General features: G+C 39.6%; 1 protein-coding gene across 2 annotated transcripts in view; it reads left to right on the top strand.

Moving 5' to 3' along the window:
- Positions 1–15,084, top strand: part of PTPN13 (protein tyrosine phosphatase non-receptor type 13) — a 144,113-nt gene that overhangs the window by 68,221 nt on the left and 60,808 nt on the right. For both annotated transcript variants that reach the window (XM_045019370.1, XM_045019371.1), the window contains exons 7-8: positions 3,974–4,069; positions 8,040–8,139. In XM_045019370.1, coding sequence (XP_044875305.1) covers positions 3,974–4,069; positions 8,040–8,139 — 196 coding nt within the window. The remainder of the gene's footprint in view (positions 1–3,973; positions 4,070–8,039; positions 8,140–15,084) is intronic.

Genomic DNA, 15,084 nt, shown 5'->3' on the forward strand with positions numbered 1-15,084 from the left:
CACCATTGATGCTACAGTCCTCTGACCTGTGAGCATGGCTGATTAAATGCCTGAGCTGATGAGTTGTGCAACTGAAATGTTTTCATGCAGGAGCATGAACCTCACCTTGTTAATGAAATAGACTCATCACATTACAATCTTTTTACCAGCTTGCCCTTGAGAGTTGCAGTTTTAGGTGCAGTGTTGAGTGGGGTGATGCAGAAGTTGAAACACACAATGTGAAAGTTGAAGGAAGGGTTTTGTCACGTATGTCAATCATTCACATGCGGAGTGAGGATATTAATGAGAAATAGTACTTGCATCGTTGCTAATTTTTAAAGATGGATTTTACAGGTGAGCTGCAAAATTCAGATTCCCATTCAGATAATGAACCCTTTCCCCATTTTTTTTGTGGACGAGAGATTGGATCTCAGATTTCGTTTCTGGGCCCATCCCCGTTTTATATACCTTTGCGTTTCTATTTTCTTTCAAAATGTGCAAAGTAGTTACACTGTCCACTGTAATGGCCTTAATCTGGTATTCTTGAATTACATAGTTCAACACAGAGTTTCAGTATAGCTATCTCAGAAACCAATGTATTCCACTTCTGATCCTGAAGACCCACCTGATTTATCCAGTCTGTGTTTGCATAACTTCACTGTAGCAACTACAGGAAATGGAAGAGTGATGTTCGGAACATTGTAAATCTCTCTTTAAGATGTCTTTTAATGTGCTGTAGCAGCTTGAAACAAGGAGAAGAAGCCCCGTGTGTCTCAGCAGACAACCAGCATGTGCACTGTGGACCACCCGAGCGCCACAGACTGCACAGTGGGAACCTCTGGTCTAATCTGGAGCTGGTCGGAAAGGTGGCTGGGGTTGGAAAAAAATGTTCATGAATTGGCTGGGGGGTTCCCCACAAAGATGTCAACACCATTCAGCTATAGACTAAACAGTTGGATCCTTTTATGAACTAATCTTACAAAGGCAATGAAATACCTATTTTGTCTTCCAATCTCTTAGTTACTTACCCTATTGTACATAGGTTTAGTTAGCAGGAGATCTGAGAGTTTGCTATAAGTGAGGAATGTAATGTATTGTTTGCGTGTAACAGCAAAAAAGGCCCAGTTCAGACATCTCACAACTATACGTGTAATCCTCATGCTTAAGTATGGCTTAAAAAAGTTAGTGCTGGTAAAATGGATTGTCATGATTGGTATGTCCAGTATGGAGAGGGATGAATTTTGTGTTAGACCGGTGTTCAAAAATTATATCTTAGTGGCTGAAGAGTGGAAAAATAAAATTAGTTGATATGTTGGAGATAATGTTTCATTCACTTACATAAAGAATTCCACAAAGATTTTGTAAATTGGCTTCTCACGGAGGGAAAAAAAGACGATAATTTTAAATCACAGGATTTCTGAATCATATCTGTGTGGCTGGGCACAAGGGCCAGCTTAAGCATTTCCTTTGTAATAATGTGTGCTAACATAAGTGTAGAATTATTTCGACAACTTCATGGTTGCAACGGAAAAGAAGTGACAGATATTTTGTCAGCTTTTTCAAGGAAACATTCGTCTTAAATATCATGGGCCTGCACCTTTAAAGTTTTTGGAAGTTTTGCTGTTGGTTTCAGTGGGAACAGAATTGGGTTTTATCTATTTTAAATTAACATATTTATTTCTTAATAACCCTTTAAATTATTGAAAGCGTAAAAATCTTTAAAATCTGACTTATTTGTCACTTTATGTTCTTTGGTTAATTTTTTGCATTTTTGTTGATTTGAACAGTGAAAATTCAGGGATGTTGATTTTGCTTTTCTTTATAGCCCGATTTCACTTTCAATATTTGAGTTTCAGACACTGCAATGGAATGCTTTCATTTAAATATTTTTTAAAAAAAAACATGGAAACCTTTCTAATGGCCTTACGTTTTATAAAAGCTTGGGTTTTTTACACAGTTTTAATTTGGGCCATATCTAAGTTGGCTGTGTCCCTTTAAAGGGAAAAATGGGCAGAACTCGCTAAGTATTGGATTTTTTTTCCTATTAAATAATAGTCTTATGAAATGGTTTAGCCATCTTTCTTAAACAAAGTTTCTTTCCCTCTGCAATACTTGTTTAACTCCCCCATCTCTCACTCTCTTCCTCCTTCTCTCTATCCTTTGTAAAGCCAGTAATTTGTGTAATACTGCATTTGAAAACCTGTATCTCTGTAATTTGAGTCATGTGTTCAGGATGACAAAATTCCAGGCTAAATGTGGGTCTTTAATTTCTGTTGTGCAGTTGGCTGGGATGAGCCTTTCTGTATGTTACTTGTCTGGGCTTGCATATCTTGCCTTGGGTAAATGATGTGTCCTATTACTGTTAAGTGCCTGTAAGGTTGTGCTTTGCTGATTTTGACAGGCAACTTGAAAAAGTGTAAACCAAATACAGATCAACATGAGCACTGGTTTGCAAGCCATAATACTTTGTTCACTGCTGGATTGTGGCTACTCCTCGTAACTTACAGTTTCATTAACAGCTCACCGGGTCTGTTTATAAGACATTTTAAGTCAAGGTGGATCTACTAAGATGTTAAATGATTGAGACATTATGGCTATTAGGAGACTCCACCCTAGTTACAACACTGAAATCTAAACATTACAATATTGCATTAGTTTATACAAGAAACACAAATTATTACACTACCCATTATACTGTAACATGTGAATATTACTGCAGAGTGGGCTTAATCCAGAAGTCCCTGTTCAGTATTTCAACATTGTTAACTCCAGGCATTCAAAACTCACAACCAATGGTTCTTTCTATTTGTTTCTGGTTTTGAGCCTTTCAGAGGGACATGGTATTAAGACTTTCTAGCCTGAGTGGTTTGTGGAGTACAGTCCTTTGAAACTTGCTTTCATTTTTAAAATGAAAGCTGAGATTCTCACATAATCAATCGGATGATGCCAGGAGCTGAGGCTTGAATATTGTGAGAGTTGGGAATCTCTGGTTTTTACTTATTCAGGCAAAACTCCCATTCCACTCCCAAGTTAAATCCAAATGTGGTCCATTGCAGTCAATAGGAATTTTGCCTGAGTAGAGACTTGAGAAAAGGACTTCATGATTTTGCCCAGTATTATGTATACTGGATCCACTATATTATTATAATACTGTAGTGTAAGCAAATTTACAGTCTAGAGGTGTCCAGTCTATGACCCTTGAGGATGCCTCAAACTGAAGCATCTAAATCAGCCCTGTCACCATAGGGAGGTGACAAGGGGTGCAGCCTCCTCAGCGGCTTTCCATCACTGCCTCCCCTACTGCCCCAGGAACGGCTCTGGTCTGAGCTGGCAGCGCTGGGAGAAGCTGCTGTTCCTCTCTTCTGCAACTGCTTAGCAGCTTCCTCTCTGGTGGTCTGCCCGCATACTAGTGGTTGGCTCATTCAAAGAGAGAACCCCATGATGGTCCTTCAACATGACGTAAAAAAAATATATCCTGTCTCAGGCACAGGGCAGCCGTCTGGGATGCAGTACAAGACCAGACTAGGGAAACCTGAGTGCCAGTATTTCCACACGTCGTATAAATTAGAGTACATACCATCATATCCCACAATAATATTTTAATACATATTATTTTATTTTTATTACAGAAATGTCAGAGTCCCCCTCCCCCCAGAAAGGCCCCGTTGTACTCAGTATTGGCTAACTTTGGCTTTAATTGAACTAACAGTGATAAGTTCAATATGAGAGTCATTGTAGGAGAGAGTTTGGAAAGAGGGGGTCTGCTGAGAGATTAGAAGGAGGAAAGGGAGACTGAATAGTGTGCAGGATCAAGGAGGATATTCAGGCAGTATGGGGCAGCACAGTATTTGGTGACTGTTCTTATGTTTTAAAACTGTGGCCACAGAAATGTTTAGACGTCCTGAGGGGGTCGCTTAAAATACTTATTCATGTTTGATTTTGCCTAAGAATTTTTGCTCCTTTGCTTTCCTAACACTTTGCTTTCAACTTTTAGAACCTTTGAGAAGGTACAAATCTTACTACAGTGATGTCTATAGTACCTCCAGTGAAAGTCCATCGATTACTTCTTCTGAGCCAGATTTCAGGCAAGGTAAGAACTGTGACAAATAGAATAAAGACCAACTCAAAAGAAAGTAAACAAATGCACACATGTGGAAGATTTAAAACAAAATCCAATGAGTATGCAGTAAACAAAAACCTATACTAGAAAATTTGGTAATTAAGAACAGTATGAAGATGTAATTATATGAGATTGTCGTACGTAGTTCAGCATGATTTGTACTCTGTTTAGTATAGGTTTGGATCTAGAATATTGGAGTTGCATTTTTTTACAGTGTTTGCTGTAAATAAGTCTTGTCATGAATTTTCAGTAGTAGTAGTAGTTTCAGTAGTAGTAGTAGTATTTATAGAGTGACATAACTATACATAGTCCTCTATGAAAGACATGAAGCTAAATTCTTCTCTAATTTTGGCCTACTGAGTTTATATTATGACTCAGATAAATATGTGATACCAGATAACTGTATGGAGGCACGGAGACATTGGTGGAGGTTTTAATTTAGGAAAATTTTGTAAAAGGGGGGACTTTTAAAGGCTAGTGTTGAAGTGAAGGGAAAGTGGTTAGTATCCAGAGATGGGGGAGGCTTTTCTATGCACAAGATGAGAGTAGATGTTCTGAGCTAATGAAAAGACAGAAATGCAAGAGTAGATAAAACGAGGATGCAGGAGAGAGAGGAAATGGAGTAGGACAGAGAGCAAGGGTGTAGAATGAATTGAAGCAGAGAAGTAACAGGACAGACTTGTACAGAGCTTTGAAGGTAAGGGCTAAGAGCTTGACCAAACTCTGGGTGACTTAGAAAATGGGATGATATGGTCAAAATGACAGGGAAGTGTATAATATCGCCAGCTCACCACAGCACAAAGTTTTTCAATTCAAACAACTAATATTTTACTGCTAGTTAGTCGTTTAACCATTTGACTTTTTGTTCTGGCTGCATTAGTATTGCAAAGAACAATTGGGAGAGAGAGAAAATAAATGTGTGAAACCTTGAGAGAGTAAATCACTTGCTGTGATTGCATAAACTCCTGAAGGTGAATGCATTTCAGTTTTGGGATATTATAACTGGAAAATTATAGACATACGGTTTGGTAAATGAATTTCCATCTTATCTGAGAACCGTATGGTGTCTGAATCTCAGTACTTGTAATTATCTCCCCACTGATGTCATTTGAGATGAGAATTGCATTCTGGCCATAATGGCTACATCTGCTTGAGGGGGCTGATGAAATGTGTTCCTCCTTGGAACCACTGTTATGTTTTTCAATCCTTGGCAAAAATGGAGAAGACTTTAATGTACTTAGATCAAAGGTTCCCAAACTCTGGTACATGTATGTGAGCTTATTGGAAGTGACATGCCAAAATCTCTTCAAATAAACAAACAATCAAAAGTCCATCAGTTTCAAACAAACAGTCCCTGCACCCACTACAGAAAACGCCTGCTTTCAGCTGTAATGATGAGTAGCACTCACTGACCATGCCAACAAAGTACTTTTCTTTAGTAGTGTGTTGTGGCTGTGCAGATGGGTGCTGTCTTCTCATCTGGTGCGCATCTGGCTGGCCTACCCTCCAGCTTGCCCTGAGTCGCACAGCTCAAGCTACTGAGGCAAACTCATGAAGTTCCGTATTGTGCCACCAGAGCGCCTCTTGTCCAAAAAGATGCTCATACACAGGGCGGGTTCAGAGTGGCTGCAAAGCCTGCAACCTCAGCCCTGAGAGGAAAGGGCCCCTACCCAGGTAGCTACCTGCACTTCCTGCCCTTCAGAAGTTGCAGTCTGGCCCCTGCAGGGCTGGGAGATGGAGGCACATGGGTAATTCCCTCTTGTCTCCACAGGGAAGGTGGGGATGAGGGTGGTTGATTGGGGCCTGTGGATGAAAGCCTGGCTACAGGACTACAGAGAGCTGCCAGCTGGCTGCAATTTGAGATTTCTCACAGCAGGATGAGCCCCTATGAAATTTGCCCAGGATTACAGGCATGTAGGGGCATTGGTTGGTAGGAGGGAGCAGAGCTGCCGAGGAGCAAGAGGCCTCCTGGAGCAGAAGCCCCCACTTCCAACCATCACTCTCCTGCCTCCCTACCCTTCCCCCCAAGCTCCCTTCCCGTTTTTATATACGCACACACACACACACACACACAGCCCGCACATGCCCTTTCCCCTGAGCTTCCTTCCCTTTTTACACACACACAACCTGTACACACACGCACACATGTTCTTCCCCTTTGAGCCACCTTCCCTTTTTTTATACACACACATGTACCAGAGCCCTCTCCCCTCTGAGTCCCCTTTGTCTTTTTTGCACGCACCATACCAGAGCCCCTTGCCCTTTTACCCACAGACTCCCTTCTCATTCATGCCACTTTCCTCCCCCCCCCCCCCAATAACTACTCCGTTTTGTATTTGTTTAAATTTTGTAAAGGCAAGCAATGTGAACTCTAGCTCCTGTTCAGCCATAATCCAGATGAGAATTAACAAGAACTTCCCATTTAAATTAGACAGGTTACAGACTCAAGCCATTGACATAGTTCAGTGGCACACACCAAAATATGACAGGACATCATAAATGTTTCTTGTAATTTGAGTTAACAAATCGTACATAATAATGGCTGCTTCATTGTGTTTCTTTTTCATGCCCTGTCTAAAAACCTGAGATGTATAAAAAGGATGTTATAATTAGAGCTGGTCAGGAACTTTTTTGAAACTTTTTTGTTGGGAAATGCTGATTCATCGGAACTAAAACTTTCTGCAGAAACGTATTACTTTTGATTAATTTTTTGTAGGGAAGGTTTCTCAGGCCTGGGATGGAATTCCTAGTCAAAACCAGAGAGAGAAATACAGAGAAATGCCTCTGTGGTTAGGGTACTCACCTGGGTCTACTATGTCATAGGTACAAGTGCTAAGCACCAAGCTACTAGCTGTTCTGGGGTGGTCTCTCTTTCTGTTTCAAAAAGTCTTGGTTTTGTTCCACATCAGAACAAAAACATAGGGAAACCTCAAAATTTTTCACAAAATGGAATTCTTGTTTTCTGGCCAGCCCTAGTTATAATCAAACACTTTAGGATTTCTTGGGCCTTTGTTTTACTGTAGAGTCTGGAAGTACTTAAGTCTATTAAGGCCTAAAACAAATGGACACACAAAAAGGAGAAATTTGCATGTGGTACTTTAAACATCAGTTTTTTAAGAAGGGGGTATGTAAACCAACAAAGTTTGGGAACCACTTAGATGGCACAGCAGTATTCAATGATGCATATCTGAGAGAGCTGCTGTTTTCATATACTTAGGAAATATATTCTGCAAGCTGCCGAGTACTTCCCACAACGTGTTGAGGGCCATCCCCTCTTGTTGAAGACGGAGTTAAAAGTAGAGGTCTCTGCATCTTGCAGAACTGTGCCCTAACTGCAGTATCTCTATTGTTACTATGAGTAAATATTGACTTTCTCATGGAGACCACATTAATAAATAGGACTTCTTTTGTCAAAAAGGAGAATCCAGTATTTCATAAACCATGGAGAGGGAGAAGAATCCAGGCAAAAATAAAAAGTGGAAGCTCCACAAGATAGTGATTTTTAACTCCCTTGCTCTGAGTCAGATAATCTTTACCGGCTGCTGTGAAACTATTCAGGGCACATGATAACTTTCTACAGATCAGTTTTGCCTCCTCATATTCAGATATCTCAAGCCTCAGCTGGCAATGAAACATTTGAAGTTAGAGAAGTATATTAACAATTCTGTATTTTAAACCCCTTGCAAACCTGTTTCTTCAAAGGATTATGCAGCAGCTCTCATCAGAGGGAAAACAATAGGATCTCTTTGAAAACTGAAATTGACTTCCTAATGCCAGTTTCTCTAATACTGTAATGCCATTGTGCAGTGCATATGAAACTGATCCTTTCTAAGTAATCTCATGTGTCTGATAAATCCTTGAATTTTAGGTAGGATTACTTTTATGTGGTTTCTAGCCCATTCAGGTATTAATTTATCTGTGTTTCCTTTTTATGTGCAAGTGAGAAGAAATGAGGGTTTAAAGAGAGATGACTCTGGTGCTGCTTTACCAGGAGCTGATGATACCTCTCCATCAAGTCAAGTTCATCCTCTAAGGTCAAGGTAAACAGCATGAAATCATCATATTTTACAGTCCTTGCTCTCTCTCTCAGTAATTATTCTTTAGTTGCAATCAAATCATTTATTTCACTAACTGTCCTAAACTTCCGTTTCGTGTTGCAAGTAATAGTAAATCATGTGCCCTATTCTGCTCTAGAGGTGGCAGCATTTCAGCAGTGGGTATTGCTTCCAATAGAAGTCTCATGACACATCCTGGTAGAAATGTAATCATGGCAAGTAAGAGTCTGATTAATGGAAGTTGGGTTGGGCCCTAAATTTTTGTCTTAATTATTAGAGGCTCAGGTAATAGCTTCCGCTAGGAGGTATGGTAATCATTTTTTACTTCAAGCGTGCCTTTTAAAATAAGCATTAGTGAAAATGTCGACACCCTGAAGGACTATAGCAAAATTGTTCATTTTTGAATCATTCCCTTATTATAATGTGACTGCTGAATGAGTCAAAGGGACATACAGCAGGATAAGTTACTGCAGACAGCAGACAGTTGACTATAAGCTATTGTTCATTGTCTGTACAGGTAACACTAAGCATAATTTTAAACTGACTGGTAGGGCCATTTTATCCATGGTGTACAGTCACCAGAATGTATCATCCTGTAGAGTGGACACTGTTTCTTCCTAAGACAAGCTGGATGAGGTAATTTTTAGAGTTGAGCAAAGTTATGAATTTAAGCTCCCAGGCTCATCTTGTGAAAATGTTGTGCAGGTTTCCCTTGAGGATGAGGACTGATAAGTCAGCTACAAGCTATGCCTACACTGCGCACCTCTCAACAGTGTGGCAGTGCCACTGCATCCACAGCGTTGTAAGGTGTGCAGTGTAGACGCTCTTTGTCAGTGGGAGAGAGCTCTCCCAGCGGCAAAATAAAACCACCCCCAAGAAGGGGCAGCAGCTTCATCGCTGTGAGAGCATCTCCTGCCGCCAAAGCTCTGTCTACACCAGCAATTTTCGTTGTTACAACTTTTGTCATTCGGGGAGGTGTCTTTTCCACACCCCTGAACGATGAAAATTTTAATGATGAAAGAGAAATGTAGACATGGCCATAGAGTGATCTCTCTGTGAAAAGTGTTCACCCACAGGTGATAGGGCATTTTTGTCTTTTATCATTTTCCTGTGTGAGTTCATTCGAGAGCGTAGTGACTAGTTGCACCACATAGTTGTTGTTGGGGCATTTCGTGCACTGGATGAGGTACCCCATATGTTGTGACAGACATCTTGAAAGGTATGTTGTGAGGAGTGTTGATCATTGTAGTAGTGGAGATATGTCTGCAGGTTTTGCATCTGTTTTTCTGGTAGGGTCTGGTGTCACTTTGAGTTAATGTGTCCTGGTCAGAGGGGTGCTTGCTTCTGACGATGAGCTTGAAAAGGTTGATGGGTCGTTTGAAGGCCAGAAGAGGGGGCTCAGGAAAGATTTCTTTCAGGATGGGGTCCTCATCAAATGTGGGTTGTAGTTGTTTGATGATACTCCCTATGGATTCCAGTGTGGGTTAGTAAGGGACAACTAGGGGTGTGCGCTCAGGGAGGGTTTTACAGAAGTTGGTCCAGTAAAAGATATATTACCTCATCTACCTTGTCTCTGTAATATCCAAGGACCGACATGGCTACAACAACACTATATACAACTATTTTTCCTGTCAGCTTTCTCATTAAAATGGCATGTTATTGGTATAATTGAAAAAGCAGGTCCTACTTCATGTATCTTCTAGCTAGAGTATGTTGCAACATCTGCTATATACTAAAGGTTATATAAGAGTTTCCATTCTAAAGTGCTATTTTTTTCACTTGCTTAAAGCTTTCACAAACTTTTACCTTTCAGGCTTAAATTTCTCATGTCTCCTCTCTGCCAGATGATAAATCACTCTGGAAAGTACAACCGAAAGTGGTTCAGATATTTTTGTATAGTAAGAGAGTAGGAAAATACCGTTTTAACAACTCTTGGCCTCAACTGTTTGAGGTATATTGGTGGCAGGATCCCTGCCTCATTCTGTAAGATGTCTGTGAAGACAAACGTATTAAGGTACAGTTTGCAAAGCAGTCCTCCTCATCCCATGCAGAAAGGGAAAATACATCTGGAATTGGGAGCCATTTCAGTGACTGTAGAAGGGCTCCTTAAAAGGACCAGATAATCCCTCATGTCTAGGATGGTATGCAGTGACCAAAGCAAAGAGCCACACATTGAACAGTGAGATGAAAATAAAAGTTGAATATCTACTTTGTGCATTGTGCACCATACACTCAGTGCCCTAAATTAGGCAGTGGTCCTATGGACAAATGGGTGCTCATGTAATTAAAAATTGTGTCTTAACACATATGCCCAAAGGAGCAGAATTAAAGTTGCATGAGCAATCTTAATTTTGACATTTCCAAACTTTTCAATGCTTCATTTGACAGCTATCACATTTTTACATGTGTATTTTGTGTGAAATTATATTATTCTGTACAAAATGTTTTGTTTATTTGTGTGTGTATTAGTGTGTAGGAGACATTCTGCAGGAATTGAGTAGACACATTATGTTGCATGACTATATATACTTGCACACACAATGCATGCACGTATATGTAATGTATAGACATGTACATAAACAGTAGGTGTGTAGAATGTATTAGGGATCTGGTTCTTCTTGATGTAGGAGTTTTTTGGCCAGTTCATGAGCTTTTAAGGCAAGTTTTATAGTAATCTGCTACAGATTCCTGTTTTGTTGAGTCCCATTGGAAAATAGTGTTGTATGTTTCTATGGTGTCTTTTCTTATTCTAACTCCAAATCAAAAGAGACTTTCCTACAGAGTAAATGGGGAAAAAGGAAACTATTTTCTACACAAAGAGTAATCTTATAACTTTCTACATTTCCTTTACCATCATTTGCTTCTATTTGACTACTGCTGCTGCTGCTAAATCCTGTGAGAATTATCATAGAAATGATGGTGAAGTCACAGATTGGACATTATGACTGAACTGCAGGATAAAGCAGCAGTAGTAGGTAGGCAGTGTGAGGGGTTGAGATCTTTTGCTTTTGTTTACAACAAGGCATTTCGGATATGGTAAGGAATATGTGATATGAAAGTGACTCAGACTGTTGAAGTGCTGCCGATTTGACCAGTGAAAGGTCCTTCTTTAAGGCAGTGAGAACATGCTTTCTCTTAGTTCACTTTATTGTCTTGCTTTCCTTTATATATATCTTTTAAGATTAGTAAATTTAATGGTAGTAATTTGTATTATATGAAATCTAGAGGGAAAATATTGCTTTGAAAATGCAAATCGCTTGTTTTGCTTAGAGATGAGTTGAGCTGCAAAGTTCAGAGATGTTCTGATCTTAGATTCAGTGATATTTGGCTGCAGAATTTGTTTGGACCCATCTTTCCACTTTTACTTAAAGTGCTATTTTGCTCTGAAAAAGTACTCAAAAAGGGCAATGTTGGGTACCACGTTTATTGTTTTTAATGATTTCCATAATCTTTCTCGCTTCCCAAGTTCAGACATGGCTTTTCTAACTGCCAGCCCAGCAAATGCATCTGAGGTCTGAAAGTCAAACTGCATTCTTAAAGTATAAAGATTTTGAAACCACACTTTGCTCTCAATTATAACTTAGAAGCCCCACTGAAAACAGATATAACCCAGAGCAGAATTTGATCCTTCAGTAGAAGCTTAGTTAACATTACTATTGATTGTATGAGGCAGAATAGAAAAAAGTTCACTCTCCAATAGATGTATGGACTTTGCAGTGCTTACAAGTGTAAAAAGTAGTCATAATTTCTTATTGACATTAAAGAGAGCCCTTTCAGTACAGCTCAGAGAGCAGATCTGTGAAGTAAGAAGGTGCCATTTTTACAAAAACACTTCTCAGAGTTCAGATGCACTTTCTTGTATTATGGAAATTTACAGCTACTGAAGTATATTTCAGTGCCACAAAAAAAACCACCCCACCTTCCCAGCTCCCAGCACACACACACACACCTCTAGACAGCCAGGTTTTAATTTTTTCAAGATGCTGTTCCCTACTTCGGGTTGTAAATCAACCCTGCCCTATTCATCCACGAAAAATGTCCAGTTGGCTGGAATCTTGCATGTAATTGTTAGTTCTTCCTTTGTCCTGTGAGTTCAGGGTACTGTGAAGTGTATATGAGTAGTTATGGCATAGTGGTCCCTTTAGCGTTTGATGGCACATTTCTTTGTTTTGATTGACACTATTCAGAGATAATCTCTATGCAAACCCAAATCTCTGTATCTTGTTCATAAAATTCACTGCTCTGTAGCATACCCTTAGGGGCAGCCTGCTCAATTATACTTGCAACAACCATTATAAAAGAGCAGGTTTGTAATAGGTGCAAAACTTGGGATAATAGAAATATATAGAGTGTGTCAGAAGATGGGTAAAGTTGTTCAGAACCTGCAGCCTATCAAAAGTGTGCTGTTCACATGGGCCGGTGTAGTAATAAGCTAGCAGAAACCATAGGCATTTCAACTGCTTAAGAATATTTTTAATCCTTTTTGTGTTCTGTGATGGGTATTGCTAGTGTCCTCTGTCTAAGCCTCTTGGAATGGTGTCAGTACCATAGCAATGTATATTCTTCCTTTGTGTCTATTTTCCTCTTTTCTTCTTTATTTCTACTTCCTTTCTTTTTCCAGGGGCAGCAGCCGATACGGATCTACTCCCTCTCCCAGTGCTGCCTTTCCTTTCCAAATAGCTGATAGGTTTCCATTTCCAGCTCTATCCCTCTCAGTATGTCCTATCTCAGTCAGTCCTGCTCTTGATCCTTCTGCTGCACTGTTCATTAGATATGACCTAATTCATCCCTTTCCCCAGCTTCCTTCTCTGATCCAATACCTGGTAATTTCTTGGTAAGTACTTTGGGTGATGAGTTAACTCATTGCCCACTGTTATAGGAATTAATCTGCTACTTGACTTGTCATCCACCAGCACTCTTAATAAGTAACTTGTTGAGATCTGACTTCAGTTCACGGACCAAGAAACAAAGGGTTGGGACCAAAAATCCAGGCTGACATTGCGGCCCTAGCGCTAGGCCATGTGGTTGTACAGTGTAGGATTTTTGGCACAATAATAATATCTGGCCCTTGCAAAGAGCTGTACAGCTCAACGTTCTTTACAAAAGTTGGTCAGCAGCAGGAATCCTCTCCATTTAATGGAAGGGAAATGCCCTTCTGGTGACCTATCTGCTGAATCATGCTGGCTCCCTATGTAAATCATTGCAAAGCTAGGGTCCTCTGTTTGTAGTTTATTTACCTTAACAGTTAAGTCAGCTGCATCTGCGCAGGTGTTGCATTTGCCCAATATACCTCCAAGCTTTAAATGTAAAAAGCAAACAAACCCTTAATAAAAATCTGCTTAAGTGTATTATGCACAGGCTGTACCTCAAAAATAAATGAATATATAGGTGTATATTTTTCCAAATAATAAAATTAGTCACCATAGTGTAGATATATTATTAAAAAGTCATTTTTCAATTTGAGGGGCAAACAATTCCTGATATAACCTGTTCAAACTCAGAGATGCTCGTGTTCAAAATGTGGCTTATCTCAGCCAAAGCCCAACCTTTAACCTTGATCCTACCCAGCTTGTACACATACTTAACTTTGTCCACTGTGAATAGTTCCACAGCAGGAATGGGGAACTACCTTAATAGTTTCATAGCAGGGAACTACTCTGTATGTAAAGATAAACATGTATGTAAGTCTTTGTGGGACTGAGGCCTTATCTCATTACTTGATCCTGCATGAACATTCGCTTAGGTCTGCTGTAGGGTGGAGCAAAGCATGGAGATGTGAGTGGGGAAACAATAATAATAGAAGCTGCAGATTAGGTGATTAAGTAAATAGCTTTTTCTGTAATTACTCTATTTTTCACCCAAGCCTCCATGTAAAGAAACACACTAGTATCTTAAGCAATTTGTTAGCATGCTTGCAACTCAAAAATGACTGAATTTGCTTTTGATTGTTTAAATCCCTCCTGTTGTGAGAATTTTCTGTGCCAGTTAATGTCCAAAGTGACGCAGATTTAACAGAATATCCAGATTTTATGTAGACATAGTTGCCCTATTCTTAGCATTTTATTCATTAGAATCACTGTTATGGGAAAGTGTGTATGTATGTATGTAGGTATGTACACACAGATACTTATATACACACACACACACTTTTCCATAACATGCACCATCTGCTTAGCTGGTTTTATCTGTTCTAAATTTGTCTGCTTTTTAGATCTAACAATTAATTTTTAAGTCTAAATATATACAACAATATTCTTTTCTTGCCTTAGAAGGCTGTAAATCAGATTTTAATGCGAAAGACTGTATTTTTATGACATGTGTTTACCCTTGATAGTAATAAATAATAATGGAAAACCTTAACTACAGTTTCACAAAGGTGTAATTATCTGAATTCATAATTCGTTTTGGTATGTAACTGTTAAGATAATTTATTTCTATGATACCTATCACCCTAGTATTTGGTCACAGTTGACATACCTGTAAGCTAACAAGAGTTTCTTTTAGAAGTATACAAAGCTCTCTGACCTCCTCCATCCCTTCAAATTTAAAGACGATTCTCAAAGATTTAAAAAAAAGATGTTGTGAGCATGCTTTTTATTTGCTTTATGATCTGTAAAGATGGCCTGAAGAGGAGAGAGAGAGTGAGTGTGGGTATTTGGGGGGTCCCCCCCCCTTTTCGTATGTGTTTAACATCAGGAACGTCAGGTCTTGGCTTCCCTGTTTTGGCTAGGAACTGCTTGCGGGACTGGAGAATGAGTGAAATTATGACATCCAAGAGATTGATTGGTGCCCCAGCAAGAGCATCAGGAGGCAGTGTGCCTCAGGGAACTCTCTTGGGGTATGTCTGCAGCACAGATGTAAGGTGTAATTGTAGTGCGGGTAGTTAAACTGGTGCTAGCTTTAATCTAGCTAACATGAGTGAGATAGTAA

Source organism: Mauremys mutica, chromosome 5, assembly GCF_020497125.1.
Source record: "Mauremys mutica isolate MM-2020 ecotype Southern chromosome 5, ASM2049712v1, whole genome shotgun sequence".
Lineage (NCBI taxonomy): Eukaryota > Metazoa > Chordata > Testudines > Geoemydidae > Mauremys > Mauremys mutica.